This window comes from Tenebrio molitor, chromosome 2 (assembly GCF_963966145.1).
Source record: "Tenebrio molitor chromosome 2, icTenMoli1.1, whole genome shotgun sequence".
Classification (NCBI taxonomy): Eukaryota; Metazoa; Arthropoda; class Insecta; order Coleoptera; family Tenebrionidae; genus Tenebrio; species Tenebrio molitor.
In genome coordinates, this window is record NC_091047.1 from 26,908,509 (window position 1) to 26,928,142 (window position 19,634).

Genomic DNA, 19,634 nt, shown 5'->3' on the forward strand with positions numbered 1-19,634 from the left:
TTTCAGATCGACTCAGAAAAAATTACAACGAGAATTACCGTCGAAGTGAAAGAAGTGATTGAGCTGTCTGCGCTGAGGCTGGGGAGCGTCGACTTGCAGTTCTGGAGGATCTATTCGTGTAGTTGATGGGTTCTGGATGTTGAGAGACAGGCGACAGGTCGGACAGGATGTGTCTTGTTCTAACCACGAAAGCAAGCACGTGCTGCAAGCAACGAATACGTTTAATTCACTGTTGACACGCTAAATCTACGTAAAATAAAATCCTATTCGTAGATTACTTCGCACGAAGCTATTAAATGTCAGTCATTTGATACATTATGTTTCAAATACTGTTGGAGCTAGTAAAATGACAATTTTAATATTGAATGGTCGTGAGTCTGGAAACTTTGATCGAGAATTTTTCTAGGAGATCGCTCATTTTTGAGAACACGAATCAAAGAATCTCGAACTTTTGAATTCTTTATCGCTATTATATTTGAAAGATAAATTTTCATTTTTTTAATGTATGTATTTCCAATAATGAAAATGAATCAGTTATTTTAGTGTTACTTAATATTGCGTATTAATTTAAAAAAATGATGATGTTTTAAACTGACCTGGATTTTCACACCTTTTCTACATTCCAAGGAAAAATTGTTTTTAATGCTCTTTGTACGCTGACAAATGAGGGAAGGTGAAAAGAAAAATGGTAGCGATATTCGATAACTATGTGACCCATGATTCAACTAGTTATGTATAGATGTCCTTGTTTACAGATTCGCCTCTTGTTGAGGTGACAGTGAGATTAAAAATAATGCACTGTTAATAAAATGATATTATCTAATGATATTCGTTAACAGACTTAAATTTGCATTGGAATTTATTTAAATAAAGCAATGAGTCTTTATCTATCGTTTATTCTCTTTTTAATAATACAGCAATAATTTTTTTATTTTATTTTGAAAAAGGAAAGAATTCGTTTTTTCCTTAAAAATTTTGTGATAAAAGTTTTGCCTCCAAGTCTCATTATGTTTCACCTCAACAAAGAAAGAAACACTGACACATAAAGTAGGTACACTTGCTTTCAAAACTTTCGGGTACACCTATTTTTCGCTGTTTTAAATCAGGACTGTAATTTATCAACTCTGACATTTAAACTTTTAAAAAGTCAAAATGACTCGACTGACAGAGCAAGACAAAGTTTTGATGCTTTCCAAATTAGAAGAAGAGTGGTCCATAAGAAGGGTTGCTACACATAATGGGCTAAATAAAAGCACTGTTCTACAGGTAATAAGTAAAGAAGAGGTGGAAAACAAGAAGGAACCGTGAGTAGAAGACCGATAATAATTTTTTTAATTGCTGTCAATGTCACCTTTAACCTAATCTCAAAATTACCCGTTCACACTGCTTAAATTTTGCAAAATCGTTGTTACTTGATTTTGAATGTGTACGCGAAAGTTTTGAAAGCAAGTGTACCTAACAATAATTCACTGATTGTTTAGTGCGTGTAGTAGGTACACTTGCAATTTTAAGATTTTTATTATCTGCACAACCTTCACATTATCATTTACTGATGTCGTGTACAACAGTCTTCAATTCGTAACTTCAATTGAACTTATTATTTACTAAAAGACGACGAATTTCAATATATTTTGTTGAAATAGATAATATAAATTGTAACATAGACTGTAATATAAAAGTTCATTATTATAATTTTTTAATTGTTTAAATTCGTGATAAAACTTAACAGACTTCAAGGCTGCCATATGCATCATAAATTCACGTTTCAAAAAACCATTTGTCATTTGCAACAACATTTTTTCAATATTTTTGAACCAAATAAAGGCACAAAGAAACAAGAAAATCATAGTTTGGATTGAATATTTTCCATACAAGTACCTACAGTTTTAAAGTAATTTCAAATGACTAATGTCATAAAATTGCTGTTGCAAAAGGCAAAGTGTTTTTTTGCAACTTGAGTCAACTATATACATATACAGGGTCAATATAAATGATTGTCCCATCGCCATCGCAGCTGGCGTTGAAAACCCACACAAATTTTGGATGTGTCGCAGCCTCGCAACGTCAGACAAACTAGGAGACAGATTTCCACTACCGGCAGTATCGCCACCTATCGGCGATACTAGTCTCACTCATGTTATGAGGCTTGTATTATTATTGTATTATTCTTTTTGGCCGATGACCCATTACTCGTTTTCTGAAATTTGATTTTTTTTGTAACCAATAATTTTGTAAAAACTTCAAAAACTGACATTTTGATTAATTAAATGGCAGAAAGTTATCTATTATACCGATAACTGACACAAGATGGCGACATCAGACTTCGACGAAAACAATTAAATTTAGTTCATTTTTGAAAACTGAACAGATCAATGGTAGCGGTACCTTGTCTTAGTATATAAATGGACTTTATGATAAGCTAACAGCTTTTTTGGAGGTAAAATGACAGATAGTTTGGTCAGTGTGTAAAAGTCAAGATACCGTAGCTGGTCAAAATGTGTAAATATGTCATTTAGAGTTGAGGAGGCTGAAAAACATATTTTTCCAGTCTAAACCAATTTACTTGTATAATAAAACTCGAAATGCTAATATGTCCTCTCATTTTATAAATGTACTAAAAAATATATTCCATTAAATATGAATATTACGAAGTGGAGTGTGCGTACTTAAAATATTTGAGAATTTAGTTTGATGAGTATTTTTGCCTCGAAGTATACTGAAATTTACTGACATCTTTTTTTATTTTAACTGACCGATTTAAAAAATGCTTTCACGATTGGATAGGGTATAAAAAATACTTTCAAAAAGTATAACATTTAACCTCGGGCGTTATTTAAAAAAAAATTAGTTGCCCCCCCTTGCGCCGCCATTGGGTGGATATTCTGTAACAAGGTTAGAATGAAAATTCGATCTAAAAGAGGAAGATCGTAGATCGAATTTTCATTCTAACCGAGTAACAACTGTATTTTCTCCACGACCAGAAAGTATGAATCAAAAACAATTAAATCTGAACAATTTGTGTTTATTTCAATTAAAACTTGTCACGAAACAATTAGGACGCCGCAATGATATCTGACACTGACAGTTTTGAAATCTATGGCAATCTATGTATTTCGTTGAGCATAATTATAAAATATTCATTCAGTCACTTGTTATGGAATGAAAATACATACATGCAAAACGCATAAGAAGCAAGTGTTTCAGAAGAAGGAAAACTCTCCCTTGTTAGCTACGAACAAAATGTTTGCTCCCTTTTAAGTACTTAACACAGAATTTTCATTATATGTATTGATGTTTTTTCAACATGTTCGAATAAATTAATCTCAGTAATGTCAACATTTAAGCAATAATAAATCTTGATTAAAACTGGTTTCATAAAATTCGGATATTTATGTTCAATTTATGCTGCTGTTGAAAATCTTGTAATATTTGAACAATCAATAAAATAATGTTAATAGCGTGGCAAGTCAAGTATTTACACACTGAATTCCAGAATATTAAAAGAACTTGTGAAAAGAAACACAGAATTTGTTAGGTACACACTAAACTTTTTAACATGAATGTTACATCACTTCCCTCTAATATCCGTGTAGAGAATAAAGAATAGAGAAAAAAATTTGAAATGTGTGTCCATCACGCTGTATTAGAAAAATAAAAATAATAATTACCGAGTTTTAAGGAAATTCCATAAGAACTAAATTCTTATGAAACTTTAAATGAATTTTTATTTAATCAAAATTCAACAAATAAATTAACAAATTAAGTTAATGTAAAAGGTGTTCGAAGTGCCTACCATCGGCTTGTAAACATCCGCAACGGCGATAGAATTCTCTCCACGGTCTCCATAAATGATGCTCCTCATCAGTCTTTTCGTCGTTATTGTAAAAACAATTTTCGAATTGACAAAGATTTTTTGCTTTAACGTCAAAGAGACAGGACTAAGAGCCCGTCGTGGATTCAGTTATAATTATTTTCAAAATTTGAAATCAAGATATTGTTGCATTGTGTATAATGGGTTGCGGCAAAAAGAAATTCAGAAATACCCCTCTCGTGAATAACCCTGTATAATTGGATGAAAAAAAAAACAAAATAATTTTTAATTCAATTAAAATCAATTGCACACTAAAAATGCAAAATAGTTTTCGACGTCGAGGTTATTAAACGCATTTCCCACCAGTCAAGTTTATGGGAAAATAGCATGAGAAAACCCTATTAACTTTTTCTGCTCTCCAAATTATTCAACAAATGAAATTCTTGGTGACGATTAATTTAATGGATTTATTCACGACCGGTAGGATTTATTCAAGTGCAGCAGCTCCTTCATTTTGTACAGATTGTATTAAAAAGTCGTCAAATTTATGAGCAAACTAACAATGTTTGCTGTAAATAGAGAATGTTGTCGAAATGAATGTAAAAAAATCTGAGAAGTGTTTGGAAATTTTAAGAAATACAGCAAATCCTTTTTTCATTAACAAAATTGATAAGATGATATTAACCCTATTCACACACTTTCAGCATCACTGACAAAAAAAAAAAAACGTTAATTAATTGATTTACCTATTATCGTTTAAGATTTAAAATCCCTTCCCTTCACATTTTTTCAAAGCTTCGTGGACCCTCTTTGAGGACATCAGAGCCCCCAGAGGGTCAGAGGACCACTGTCTTAGACCATAAAGAAATTCAAGTAAAAAGGAATTTCAAAATCAATTTCGGACGTTTACGATTGTAATGTCTAATGTCAAAAAACATAAGACGTAAAATGACAAACCGCGAGCGAGCTCATTACCCCACGATATACTTGTCCATCACGTCATATCGTGGTGACTGATGAAACAAAGTACAGAACACAATTACAATTTTCCTTTTGTAACAAATTTTGTTTAAAGAAAATCGATCGAATGGTTTTTGAGTTAAGTGGATTCCGTAGAGTGGATTCAAACAGAGAACCAAACTGACAGTCAAACATTCTAAAAATGGCTGGAATACAGGCTGTTTGAAAATTGCTAGTACAAAAAAAACCTGGTAATTGGTGATGGTGAGTTGAAGTCATCGGCAAAAGAAAATTCTAATAAAAATCCTCTAGTTTTCGAGATAAAAATTACTAAAAATTGGGTTAAAATTGTTAGTGCACCACTGAGTTAAGGTATTTTAAAAAGACACTTCACGTTGTTAAGCAATAACGAAATAAAAAATTTGATGTTCTTAAACTGTCAATCTGTGGTTGCCAAGATCTTGCAAAAAAATATAAATTTTTCATATTGTTGTATAGTCCTTCATTATCACTACGATCATCACGCTTGGTTACCAAGGTTTAAAAAATATTGCCCCGCCTGAGGCGTAGAATATGCAGGAATAGGGTTACTTTATCCCTTTTGTTTTAAAAAATTAAAAATTGGTTTCTTGGATTTCTTAGGGCTTCCAGATGCCACAGTTTTTTTTTGTACTAGCAATTTTCAAACACCCTGTATTTTCTGTACTGTGGAAGCAACACAAAAAAAATCTAAAACGTGTTTATATACCGAAATAACGGACAGACACTCCAATTTTATGTTATGAAATTTTTGCCGCTCTATACAAACATAACTCTAATGCGGCGTGAACTGTCAATAATGTCAATTCTGTGTATTCACTAATTCACATTACATATTTTGATCATTTTAATATGGAACCGCAACTATAAATTTTACTATCAGTTTTTACTCCAACTTGGACTACAATCATTTATGATGACCCTGTATTTACAGTGTGTCGCACTTAAGATGAAGAAAATGATATTTTCGTTGTTTTTATAAATAGAAATTTGAATTTCTGCGCAAAGTTGTAGAACTTCATAAGTTGCATCTTTTGTCTACTGTAACTTCACGAATAAGTCCAATTTTCAATATTTTGCTTCGCGTCAGAGATATCGCAAGAAGTTATTGTATAAAGTTGTTGTGTCCGATTTTGAGTCCTTGAACTTAGGTCAACGCAAAATTTGCATTTTGATGTTTTAAGTAATTTTCAATTGTTAATTGTTTCAGAATTAGTCGTGTTTCATCGTTCGATTAAATTTTTAAGGTGAAGAAGTTCATGATTATAGCCAGAGCGCCAAGATTAGAGCCCGAGGCGTGCCGAGGGTTCTAAGGCGCGAAGGCTATAAGGGACTTCTTCACCGTGGTTGATATACTACTTTTTCCACTACTAGATATAGTCCAATTTTTACCCTTTTGAGGTGACGTCACGATTTCCTTCCTCGCTTTCTCTTTATTGAAACGACAGAAACAGAAAAAAACAAAAAAAAAAAGGCACGTTTATTTATTGATGATCATTTTGAGGTTATTTTATGCTTCTGTCAATTTGACAATTTTTAATTTCTTTCACTTATTACATTGATTACAAACATAACCTTTCGAAGCAATTGTCAACAAATTTGACACATTTATAGTTATTTATGATCAATTCTAATTTGTTTCTGACTTTCTGATCCTAGCGCAAACATACGTAAAGTTACTAGATAATGACGTCATCGCAAAAGGGTAAAAATTGGACTATACGTTAAAACCCTTTCGGATAATAATGATTAATAAAATTATTTTGTCCGATGCGACGATCCGAGTTCTCATTTTTCAACGGTTGCTATGAAAATCGTCTACGTTAACCAATGAAATCAACGAAAATCTTTCGTTGCTAAGTAACGGCTGTTCATTATTTACCTATATGCCATTCACGATGTTTTGGCATAAGGGGAGGCTATGATTTCATTTTTTAACGTTGGATACATGTTTGATTTCTGTCATCTCTGCTGTCACTAAAGTGCCTGACATGCGGACCTATCAAAATGAACGTAACATGTTGCCGAATTTACCGTAATCATAATTAAGCGACATTAAAACGTATTGATGGTGTTTATATTAGACTGCAGAACATATTTTCAGTAAGTTACAGTGAAGTCAAATTCTTTTTATGTATAAATTGAATCGTAGGTGAGTACAAGATAAATATGTAGCACGGATAGTGAAGGAAGAAACAACGACCCAATTGAAATGGCACCTATTATAACTTCGCCATAGAGTTGTGAATGAGTGGCTTGAGCCTATTTTGAAATGTACTCCTGAAATTTGCCAACATTTTTATAGATATTGTAAAGAACTTATTTTGGAAGATTGGGCAAAATTAATGGGAAATCTTTCATTTGAAAACGTTCTTCCTTTAATAATAATTTCATTAGGAGAATCTGACTCGGAATTTGATTGGGATTTTCATGCAGGTAATGATGATTCAGAATTTTCTAATGAAATTATGGAAGTTGAATAGTTTTGTTCTTTTTTGTCATGGACGATGGGTGTGTAAATATTTTGCAGAAAGATTCGAATAATGTAAGGCTTAATAAGTAGGTACAAGGTTTTATACAATCTAGTTCTAGGAACGTTTTGGTTAACATGAAAAATTCATTGAGAAGTTACTAATTCGTTGGTTAAGATACTGTATAAATGGGTTATCTAAGTGGTGCATAAATTGACAGGAGTCACTTTGTCTTTCGGTCCCGGCCCTTACTATTCCGTAGTTTGTTCAAGTCAGTTTCCTGTTTTGTTAAAATGGATTAAAAATGTGTGAGTATTGTTCTATTGTAAACTAGTAAAACTGACAACAATGCACTAGACAATGACGCAGTTTATAACCTCAAACTTAGAAAAACATAACCTAATTCAACAGACAGCTTTACTGCCAACTTAAATGCACTTTTTCCATGGCCTCCCCTTATGCCAAAACATCGTGAATGGTATATATAATGAAAATTATTATTAACCTTGGGAGAGAAATTCTACTTCTGGGGTCGGTTCGAGAGTCAGTATGAAGCCTTCTGAGACTAGTAGTGGAAAAATAATGTATTGTTATTTCATTGGTTTTTGAGGAGATTTTTCGTTTCCACGGCATGATACATTTCGTTGGACTTCTAGAGCCATCTGAATGAAGTTCTTTTACACTTACTTGTGGAACAAATGTGTGCAAGGCAACTTCCTGGCCGACTCCATCTTCTCCCAACAGATCGCACAATTATCGGAATTCTCAACGAGCTCCTCTGACGAAGCCATCGGATAACTGCAACAAAACGAAATTCGTTATTTCTTTCTTTCCTTCCCCTCGAAACAAAATCGACATACTTCTGTTCCAGATGGTTCCTGACCCACAGGTAATTCCTGTGTTTCTTGTACCTCCTCTGGATCTCGTGAAACAGGTATCTCAATTGCATACAAATGACTAAACTAGCCATCGAGAGAAATATGTTGCTCCACACCAGCATGTGGAGATGGTGAACGAAATCGATTATCAGGGCGGTCAATTCGAAACCCAATTCCGTGTAGTAAGCGATGGGGCCTCTCTTCTCCCACACTTTGTTCTCTTCGTTTGTGCTCACCGAAGACGCACCCTCTTGTCTCATGTCGTACAGGTGCAAGGCGTACCGGATTATCACGTGCAAGGTGCGAATGCTCAATAAAACGACCTGAAACAAGAGCAAAACTTAGTGATCCTACCACTATCACAACGGCCAACCCAACGCATTTGAGGTGCTCCACGTCCGACTTACGCAATTTTAATTGCCCATTGAGAGTCGTCGCGGCTCTCCTCGTTTAAAGAATCTAATTTTAAATTGTTGATACAATTAGAGGCAGAAAAATACATGACGGACGTCATCTCTTGGCAAGCTCGCGACATGCACCCAACAAAAATAAATACAACTGTGATGTATTTTGAGCGCGCTCTGACGACGAACACATTGCTTTCTGTCGTGTTAGCAAGATTCTACATTGTATGAATAATTACGATCGAAATAATTTCCACCGAAACTGGAACGCGGCGGTTGGAATTGATGTTTGCGGATATTTGTGGAGATCGACTGGGATGAAAATGGAATGACAAATTAGAGGTACTGAATCAAGGTTTGAAATAGACGAAAAAAAAACTGAAAGCGATTGTTTTGTTTTCAAGGTTCAACTAATGATAGATAATAGCTAACATGTAATAAGAATTGAGGAAGTCGAAAATGTTTAATAAGCAAGAAAAACTAAAACTCAAGTGCCGGTTTTAATTGTCGAAATATTTCCTCTTTATCAAACAAATAAATTAGTAAAACTTCAAATTATATTAGATTAATTCCCACGTACATCAAACGTGTGTGTTCAGCCAATCAGAGCGCTGCTTTCAGCCAATCAAAAATGTTTATCGCGATAAAAACGTCCTACTACTCTGGCAACTGTCAAAAGTGATTAAAATTGCATGCTACTCCTGGCAGATTCTCAAATTGTTTTTAATAATTGTGCTTTTAATAACTGTACTATAAATAAATAATTACCTAACTTTAAAGTCTGTATTCTACAATTAATCGTGGACAATAATAACACGACCTAATTTTTTATATCTGATAAATTTCCCAATTTTCACTTAAATATTTTTGCTTTAGACAATTTTACTCGTTGATATTGTGGCATTTTTATTCAAAGGTTAGACTCTCGAGCTAAAGCTCTCGGGCCTAACCAGAATTAAAATGCCCAGATTCAACTCGTAAAATTGTCAAAACAAAAAGTTTTCGTGAAACTGACAAATTTATCCGATAAAAAAATTAGGTCTCGTTATTTTACCTTCGACAAAACAATTTTTCCACCGAAGCGATGATAAAAAGAAGTTGTATTTATATTCGAAAGCTTGAACCATTTAACATTTCGGTTGAAGATAATAATTAAAGGTTTAGGCACAAAACTGGTTAATTCATTCGTGATGATTCATCCCAAATAAGATTTTGTTTTTAAGAGTAAAACTAAAAAAACCAAAAATGAAAGTTTCGGAATACTTTTTACTCATTTTTGTATTAACCAGATCTACCAAAGTACTTTTGTAATCAAGAGAAGCCGGTTTTAAAGCTCGTAATTTATACTTTGTGAACTCTTTTAATGGAGAAGTGATCTAAAAGTTTGTTCGAAGATGTTCCAATTTAAACTGCACAATGCAATTGTACGACATCCTGTTAAAAATGTAACTGTCCTTCACGTGCATATCTTTTTGTAATTAATATTATATTTCAGTTATTCCAAAAAATCTGGAATTTACGAACACATCATTATTTGGTATAATTTTGTTTACAACAAAATTTTAGAAAACCTTGTAGATACAATTTGCATAATTATGCACTTTTCAAAGTTTCCGAGTGGAATCCGTGGAAATATACAGTGATAAAACAACAGAATTGGTGAACGGAGGGATCTGGGTTCATAGCTACTTGACCTAAAACTCCAAATTGTGCGGCTTCGTTCAACACTCTTAACTGTTTACGCATTTTATTAACTCTCATTTCTGAAAATTTTGCAAGCAATTCACACTGGCGCGACGGATACACTTCATCATTATTACACGTAACTTCAAAATAAATAACATTTTCAAAAATTCAAAAAACCTTCGAAATCAGTAACGCTTTGTTTTATTTGAAAATATGCTATCTGCAAATGTGGGTTTTTCGTCTTTCGACCAGGATAGCAGTTTAAATAAAAGAGCAAGTGGGACTGGTCAATTATTTGCAATGAATCATCTAATTTCACAGTCAAGCTTAAATCAGGCCTGTAATCACAAATACATTTCTAATAAAAGAAAATACAGATTTAAAATGCGGAAAAATTTAATTGAAAAAGAACAATACTTTATTTCAACGGTTATTATTCAAATTGTTTTTCAATGTTTTTCCCTCATTAAAAAGTTGGTACCTCACAACCCAGTATAATTTGTGTTTATCAAAGGTATTCAATTCTTTAATTTACATTGTGGAATTTTAATCCCTTCCAATAACAAACAAAAAAAATACAGAAAAAAAGAATCAATATACCTATCAAGAAGCTGAAATTGCAAGTGCGAATTGTAACTCTGATAATCATCCTTTAGAGAAATCATATAACATTGCTTCATCAAGTTATTCCAAACCTTTTTTTCCTTTCATTCGATCTACACTATTGCATTTATCAAAAAAAAAAATTGAAAAGAACAGTTCTCTCGGTCCTGTGTTTCATCACAGGTGTAGAAACTGAATTGTATTGAAAATAAAGTGCAGAAAAAATTATCAGGAGACTGTCGACAATGACAGCGTCGTGTTAACAAAAGAAGAAAACGTATTTTATAAACGCTGTTTTGTCAAAATAACTACTTTTTGTGATCCAGATATGTATGTAGAAAAAGTCTTTGTAGGATTATAAAAAATGATAAATATAGAAGAAAGTTGAGTGTACACAAAAAAACTAGGTTCTTGTTTTAAAACAAAGTAAATATCTTTAATATCAGCAACATAAGTTGAAGAACACGAAGTTAAATAAAATTCCAACACAGCTCTTGGTTAGATAAATTAAGATGGTGATGACGAGATAGAATAGAGTGAAATACTTAAGGTAAGGCGAAAAATCACCGCAGAAGAGACAATTAAAGAAAACAAGAAATTTACAAGTGACAAGAAACGTCTTCAAATAGCAAGGTCATTATAATTGATTGTCCCATCGCAGTTGGCGTTGAAAACCCACACAAATTTTGGATGTGCCGCCAGCTTCGCAACGTTAGACAAACTAGTAGACAGATTTCCAGTACCGCCGGTAGTGCCACGATACTACTTTCACTCATGCTATGAGGCTTACGGCACATTCAACTATACGTCACCAACGCCTACTGCGATGGGACAATCATTTAAAATGTATAGTTCATGTAATACATCACTTGAAAGGTTTTTCAATTCTGTATCTATCATCACATCCAACACAAATGCCATTTGGAGAGAGCTTGCGATGGACGTTATTTTCCAAGAGGATGGACCTCTCACGCACTGTTTTAGACCAAACATATAGGCAGATTGGTAGAAATGGTACAACCGAATGACCCGCTCGTTCGTCCGATTGGAATTTCAAAATAGACTGCTTTATTGCTAAGAAATGCAAGGAGAACATTTACGACATTTTGAACAATTAATGAAGATCATTGTTTAAAAAATATATTTTTCCCAAGTTTTCGTACAAATTATGTTATTTACTGTTTTATGAAACAACTTGTTCGGTATGCCTGTAACACTGTTAGATAGACAATAAAATGATGTATCATATGACCTTCCTCGCTATTTGAAATTTCAGTTGACAGCGGTCCTTGCGCCATCTTTGTACATTGATGCTTCACTTTTTTGTCAAAAAGCAGTAAACTCGATACCATTTTATTCAGTTTTTGTCCAATATGGTGAATTTCTTGAAAGTACCAACGACCAGAAACCTCAATTTTATTGAACTCCATAAAATACTCGTAAAGATTATGAATTTATTACCTACTCGTAGTTACTAGAATAGTTTGAAAGTATACCACTCGCAGGCTGATCCAAACACTAACAAAATTTTATTTAAAAATATTTTGTAATGAATTCCGATTCGTTCATTCGAAAAATCAAAACTGGAAGCCACATATTGCCAAAATACCTACATACATATACTGTTCCACTTGTGAAAGAGTAGATTTGCAAAAATATATTGTCTAGAAATGAACTACTAACTTACTCTCTTCATTCTTATTACATTTAAAGTCTCCATAAAAGGGTTATTCTAGAACTACAGTATTACGTACAGTTGCGGACACGGAATTTTAGACGTCAAATTTATGTCAATTCAAAAAATGTCAATGTAGGCCACGCTTTATTGTCGTTATGATTGACGTTTGAAACTATTTGACATTTGAAAGTTTATTTTTTGGCATATCAGTATGATAAAAATTACAAAAATCTAAAGTGAGGTTAGTTGCACCTAAAGCCAGTTTTACATTTTTATGTCAATCGAATGACAAATCGTCCAAGATTCCGTGTCCGCAATAGTACTATTGCGGCCAAAAAATTTTAGCACTATCTTGCCATTTATGTGTAAATAAACTTTTAGTAACCGGAGCCCCTCTTTCGATTCTTGTTATTTTGACATGCATATTGTTATTCTGACAATCAATTTAAACTGTTCAAAGCTCAGATATTCCAAAAATCCGACATGAATGAACAAAATTAGAGCAGTCGTACGTTGTATAAAATGACAAAATAATTTCGAGTTTTGAAATTTACCACCCAAAAAATTACAATCATAATCGAGACGGTAATCATAATGACAATAAAGTATGGCATACAAATTTTTTTTGAAGTGGCAGGTAAAATTTTTTGGCCGCCATAGTACCTACACACTATCATTGAAAACAACCAAATTTGGAATAAATTACTACAGAAAACATAGTAAGTATGTACTGTATTGCCAATTCAAACACGTTTTACTTATTGTTCGAGTAGATAGATCTGTTCTTTGAATTTTCTCTTTTATTATTTCATATAAAGAGCGGACAAATTAATTTGTAATCGAGTTATCCATGAATCCGAAATCGTATGTCGTTACTTGAACTCCACGCTCCAATAAACACAGCTTGAAACACAGGTTAAAGTAAAATCGGTATAGATGTGAATTGTCAGCGTCAAAGTTTTAAAAAATTCAGTGACTACCGCTAAAAAATGTAAAAAAATATTTACTGTTTTTGCTGAGACTGTACGTATGTCAAATGATAAGAGTGAGGTTATACTCCACAAAATGGGAATACATTGTTAAAAGATTATAATAATTATTAAATTGCAATTCATTGTAGCAATTAACCACCCACACTTTTTCTTTTGCGGAAAGCAATGTTCGTTTCTTTTGTGAACTCATTTTTCTTTCAATAAAATGTTTGAATTTTTAACTTGTAAAAATCTACCTGTCACGTTTGACGATTGGAGCCAGAACAAAAACTTAAATTCAAAAATCCCGAGAAGCGCGCCTAGTAATTTTAGTCGATACCAACCAAGCGTCATTTTGACAATTCACATCTATACCGATTTTATTTTAGATCTCGACATATCAATCGCAAAAGACACACGGATTCAAATCCATGAATGACTCGATTACAAATTATTTTGATCGCTCGAATGCTCGATACTTTCCCCTGAATACATTTAAAGAGCATCACTCTAAATAAATCTCCCAGTACAAGATATTGCGACTTAATTGTCGCCGTCATTTTGCGATAATCATTAGTTCATTACTTATGAATTATTCCATTCCCTTTCACAAGGTCTAACATAAATACATAATGATTTGAGATTATCGAATTGGTACAGGATGTGACCTCCGCTTCCACCTTCACCGTAAACTGTGCAAACCGCGAACTCATATCTAAAACGACTGAATTAAACAGGAACAACTGGGTACCAAACAAAATTAGTTATTTAGCGAACATGTGAAAAGCGGTTCATTACGAGTGATTAAACCGGGACGGTGGAGAATCAATCGATGCTAATATGCAATTAAATCGTGAATTGTTAATGCAAAATATATGACGAACCACATGCGACCGTTTAATTTCCAATCTGATCGGTCGTCGGAAAATCATCGAGTCGACGCAAAATTACAAAGATATTTGCCCCCGTGAAAAAACTCTACTCCTATCCTATCCGACGCTCGCAGATTAAAAATGATTTTTTAAATTCGAATTAGGCCTCTCCACACCTGGCAACAAGAAAGTGAAAATTAAAAATTCCCCGATATCGCACCATTAAAATGAAATAAAAGGTGCACGCCCTCGGTCGATTGACGTCACTGTTCTAATTTCTGATTTATCGGAACCATCGTAACCCACGACCGTACTCGTGTAATAACCGACCCCAAGACGGGCGGGTAAATATTTGTACCCCTTCGACGTAGCCACACGAATTATCTTTTAATGATCGAACCGGCCGGCATCGGCTTTTTATAGAGACTGAAGCGACCACGAAAGGCCAATTGAACAAATCAATTACATAAATAATGAGCCAAGAATAGAGCAGCGTTGGTCGTGCTTTCGGTCGCAGTTATCCTGACACGGACGCGGCGACGATCCTTTTCACCTTCATTTTCGGATCTCACGGTTCTGCATAAATAATGTCCGAGTAAACAACAAGTACCTCGGTGAATTCATTACGACTTTCTTGTTTCCAAAACTGTTAAAAAGTACGAATGGACGGAATGCAATAAAATGCGACAAAACGTCTGGGTATTTTTTAAGGAATTTGTTTTTCACAAATGTTTAAGTATGTATACAAAAGCAACACCCAAAAGGTACCAAAAAATACTGGACGAATAGTTGAATTAAACAAGGTGTGTCAGAATTTCACGGACAAACTTTCAGGGCTGATTCTATGACGTATGGGGTAAAAAACGCTTAGTTCGCTTAGTTAGATATTTTTACCTGAGGTAGGTCGTGTTAAAAGAAGGCAAAATAACCCAACTTGCCTTATACAAATGATAATGGTTTACAAGAAAATCAAAGGAATCGCTTTGTTTGGGAAACGCTGAAAAATTTCAAATTTGGCGGCCAGTTTTGACGTACGACCACTCTAAAAAGTCAAGTTTTTATGTCACTCGAAGTTATGTTTGACTTTTATGGGTTACGTTTTTTGAGTTTCATCATGAATCTTTGAAAAATTTGTAAAGTGATGATAAAATAGTGCCTGCAACTGATTCAGAAGACAACAACGACTTAAACCAACAAAGTAAAAAGACTGTAATTGTGAGTAAAAGCATGGAATGAAACATCGAAGAAGTTGCTCGAAATACCTGCCATTGTTTGCAATGCAATACGACGTGTCCAAGAAAGCGGAACTCGATTCAGAATTCACGAATTTCCTGAGCGGCGTTTTTCCTCGAATTGCTAGAAAATTTTCCTCGAGTAATTCGGGCAAAACTTCGTTTAAAAATTTAAGATAACCGTCTACATTCAAACGGTGAGGTGATTTTCAACAATCCCAAACCACACGTTAATAAAAATGACTCCTGGAAGTGACGTTCTTGGATTTTGCGAGGAATGTGATCTTCTCGTTGGCGGTCAAGATCACGCTTAGTCATTTCGAAACGCCCGAAATCGCGAAGATGCTGGACAACGTTTACAAAGGTTCGTGCATTGAGAAAAGTATCCTTTGAGGCAACCTTTCACCGTAGATTTGCCGTGCTAGCTCTGAATGTCCACGGTTTTCGCCATAGATCAAAAACCATATCGGTTTTCTCCAGGTTGGGGAAAGACATTTGTGATTTAAATTGAGGTTAAGATTGATGTTCTTGTCAAAGTGACTTAATTTTGAATTAAATGACAACAAAAAAAAGTCTACTATTATTATTTTGGACCTGTATTTTCATAAAATTCAGTGGCTCTCAAACTTTTTTTGAAAAACTTATAGCCTTTTAATGTAATGTGCAAAGTAATGTTTTTTTATTAAACAATGTTACAACATAATGCTGAAAATGTTTACCATTTTGTTCTAGGCACAAACAGGCCCTTTGTTTAACTGCAGTGATAGCATTTTGTAACATGATTTGATTCTTATTGATTTATTTAATAAGTGTATCGATTCAAAAAGACCTACGACTTCAGTTCCAGCGCCAACTTTAATAACAAATTCAATGGATCGCTCGATATTATCTCTTATGGAGACACTTCGTAACTTGGGTGTATACACAATTGCGGAATTTCATCAAATATTTGTAAATTAGTGTCGTAAAAATAAAATTAAGTATTTACCAAAAAATGTTTGAAATTTGAGGAAAAACTTTATTATTGTGGGTGGATTCTGTTCGTTGGGCCACCTGGATTGCCAAATTTCATTTGACTTGTGAATTTTGTATTTCAATTGCAATTTAAATGTATATTATACTTGTTGTGAATTCACTTACACATTAGTATGTTCTGTCGGCGTAACGAAGGAAAAAAATTCGCCTTGAAAAAAATAACAGTTATAATATAGGTACATACAATAAAGTTTGTCCAACGAGAGATTGGTTGACATAAAAACCACTAAATTCTACGTAGAGGAAGTAGTACCTAGCGCACGTAAAATTTGAAATACATATGTATATTCTTCAAGCAGTAATATTTTTGCCATGAAATGATGTTCTAATTAATTTATTCTAGTGGATTTTGTAGTGTTGGGTTAATTTAATAATTTAAAATCTCCCAATCTCTCGCTGGACAAAGTATACTAAAGTTCACACATATTAAAATCAAAGGAGATGATTATTATCTCTTGAAAAAATAAAAAGTATCTTAATTTTAAAAAATCAATCAGTTTTTACGTATTTTTATTATTCCTTCACTCATCGCATTTTTTCTGAAGTGACAACACATTTCTAATTTTAATTTTTGAACATCTGTGCATTCATACATAAAAAAAATACCTTATTACACTATTAACGTCGAATTGTATAACTGTTTTAAAATAAAAACCACAGTTTTGAAGATTTATAGTGAGAGTTGCAAAATGCAATACAATAAATAACATCGTTATATAAATAGAATATTTAGCAGTAAATAATGTTACATACTATGCACATTTATAAATTTGTCTGAAAATAAAAAAACATTTGGAGTAGGTTTCTCACGTTAAGGTTAGTAGGTCGGACATATTCTAAAACAATTCAAAATTAACTTCAACAGACAACAATTTTGTCATGAAGATAAACAAAACAGCTACATATGTGTTTTAAAATGAAATTTACATTTATCCATTTTAATCTTGTTTTCAAATATGTAGGTACATACTTATGTTATGTACTATTCCGGACACGGAATTTTGGCATTTTTTTTAGACATTTCTAAAAAAAAATTATGTTAACCAATCCTTAGTGCCATTAAGACCTAAGTAACAATTATTAAAAATCACTTTGAAGTTTTTCCTGTAACATCAAAAAAGCAGGGAAATGGCATAATCGGGTCAAAAGTTGGGTTATATTTTATAAAGGCCACTTCACACATATTTGTCAGTTAAATGTCAGTTGTGGCCAAGATTCCGTGTCCGGAATAGTATAGGTAGGTACAGTTAGTTTTAGAAAAAAGGGTATTGAATTTTATTATTATGTAAATTGAGTTTTGTTCTTCCGTCACTTGTCAATCGGTCATTTTTACATGCTGGTAAATCAACCACATCATTCTCACCCTAACTCTTTTAGAAATAAGCCATTTTAAACCATTAAAAAATTGTAAAAATGTGTCAATTTATTTTTATTCTGACAGTTCCCGTTTATTTTTAAAGTAACAGTTTACATTTTTATACTTAAATCTATGACAAATAATAGATATTTATGTAATAAGTACATAACATATGTCTTTGTGAACGATCCCTACAGTTTATGACAGATCGAGTTTGCGAGCGAGGCTAATAAATAGGGCAAGTTCACAAAGCCTAATTATGTACGAATTATACAAATCTTTATGTTCGATTGTGAAGTTAAGTTTCTTTTAGATACAAAACTAATAGATTCTAAAAATTACTATATTTTCGAAGTGTTCTGTTTTTGTTGCTGCGGTAACGAAGTTGTTTATTACTATTTATTTGAAAACGAACAGTGTTTGTGTTTGAAATATGAGCTGAAATTGTTTTTATTTCTGGTTGTAATATTGAGCACAGTAGGAGAAATTGCGGCAAAAGCCAAAGATCTTTACTGCAAAGTTTTGTGTTAATTCTATTCTTTCCTGATTTAAATAAAATTATGAAATTTAGTAATACCCAAAATTGACAAGTATCCGTTTTACTTTATCATTACGGACGAGTCCCTAAGAGGTAGTTTATGGACAATAAACGATATCATAAATCATGATTCATGAATTACACTAACCGGCACAAAAAACGACTCACCTCGCGACTCACTTTGAATTTTAAGTACATAATTCATTGTCTTAGAATTTTTTTTTTGGTCTCATGTTGTATTGGTAGGTGCTATTTAAGTTATTCTTTGCCAAAGAATATCCGACAAACCAAACATTAAACACACGAAATAAGATTTTAATGAAAAATGATAAAACTTATTTTTTAGAAAAAAAAAATTATGTTATAAAAAATTGTCAAAATTTGAACAGTAAGTATTTTGAATTAGTATCTCGTGTTAAAAAATTAAAAATTTTAACACGTAAAACAACCGACAAAAACACAACATGGAAGTAGCGCAAACTTTTCAATAATTTATTTAAACAAAACAATTCGGTTGCCATGGTGACCATAGCACTCCCGATCTTTGAAAATATCCCAATTTAACTATTATTACAAAAAATAAGCACAAATATAATTTCAAGATTATTTATTAAAGCAATCATAATGAGTCGCTTTTTGTGCCGGCCGGTGAGTGTATAATACAATCGAACATAAAAAAATTAGTAGGAACCTTATCTTTATTTCAACTCAACTATATTCATATATAAGTGTAGCTTAGTATTTTGAAATAACACAGTCAAAAAGACAACACTAGCGGATGGTCGAAAGGCTTCGCACCTGAAATTCTTTAATGGCGTCTTACCCAGAAGAATTGCTCAGTTATGTCATGAACACGTCCAAGAAGTTGGCACATATTTGAAATAAAAACCATCTGCTCTACATTTTTATATAAAATATAAGTGTGTTAAATAGCAAGAGTTAAAGAATGCAAGATATAAATTTACAAAAAATTATTTATTAATTTTTCAAAACGTAATTTGAATTTGTTATGTTCTTTCTCTTCAGATCATTGAGGGATTAGGCAAAAATAACGATAACGTTTGCACAATCACTGCAAAGAAAGATAATAATCGGTCCG

General features: G+C 33.0%; 1 protein-coding gene across 2 annotated transcripts in view; it reads right to left on the bottom strand.

Moving 5' to 3' along the window:
- LOC138125110 (E3 ubiquitin-protein ligase AMFR-like) overlaps positions 1-19,634 on the bottom strand; it is a 55,041-nt gene that overhangs the window by 1,969 nt on the left and 33,438 nt on the right. For both annotated transcript variants that reach the window (XM_069040386.1, XM_069040387.1), the window contains exons 4-6: positions 8,142-8,482; positions 7,969-8,079; positions 39-202 (exon numbers count right to left, since the gene is read on the bottom strand). In XM_069040386.1, coding sequence (XP_068896487.1) covers positions 39-202; positions 7,969-8,079; positions 8,142-8,482 — 616 coding nt within the window. The remainder of the gene's footprint in view (positions 1-38; positions 203-7,968; positions 8,080-8,141; positions 8,483-19,634) is intronic.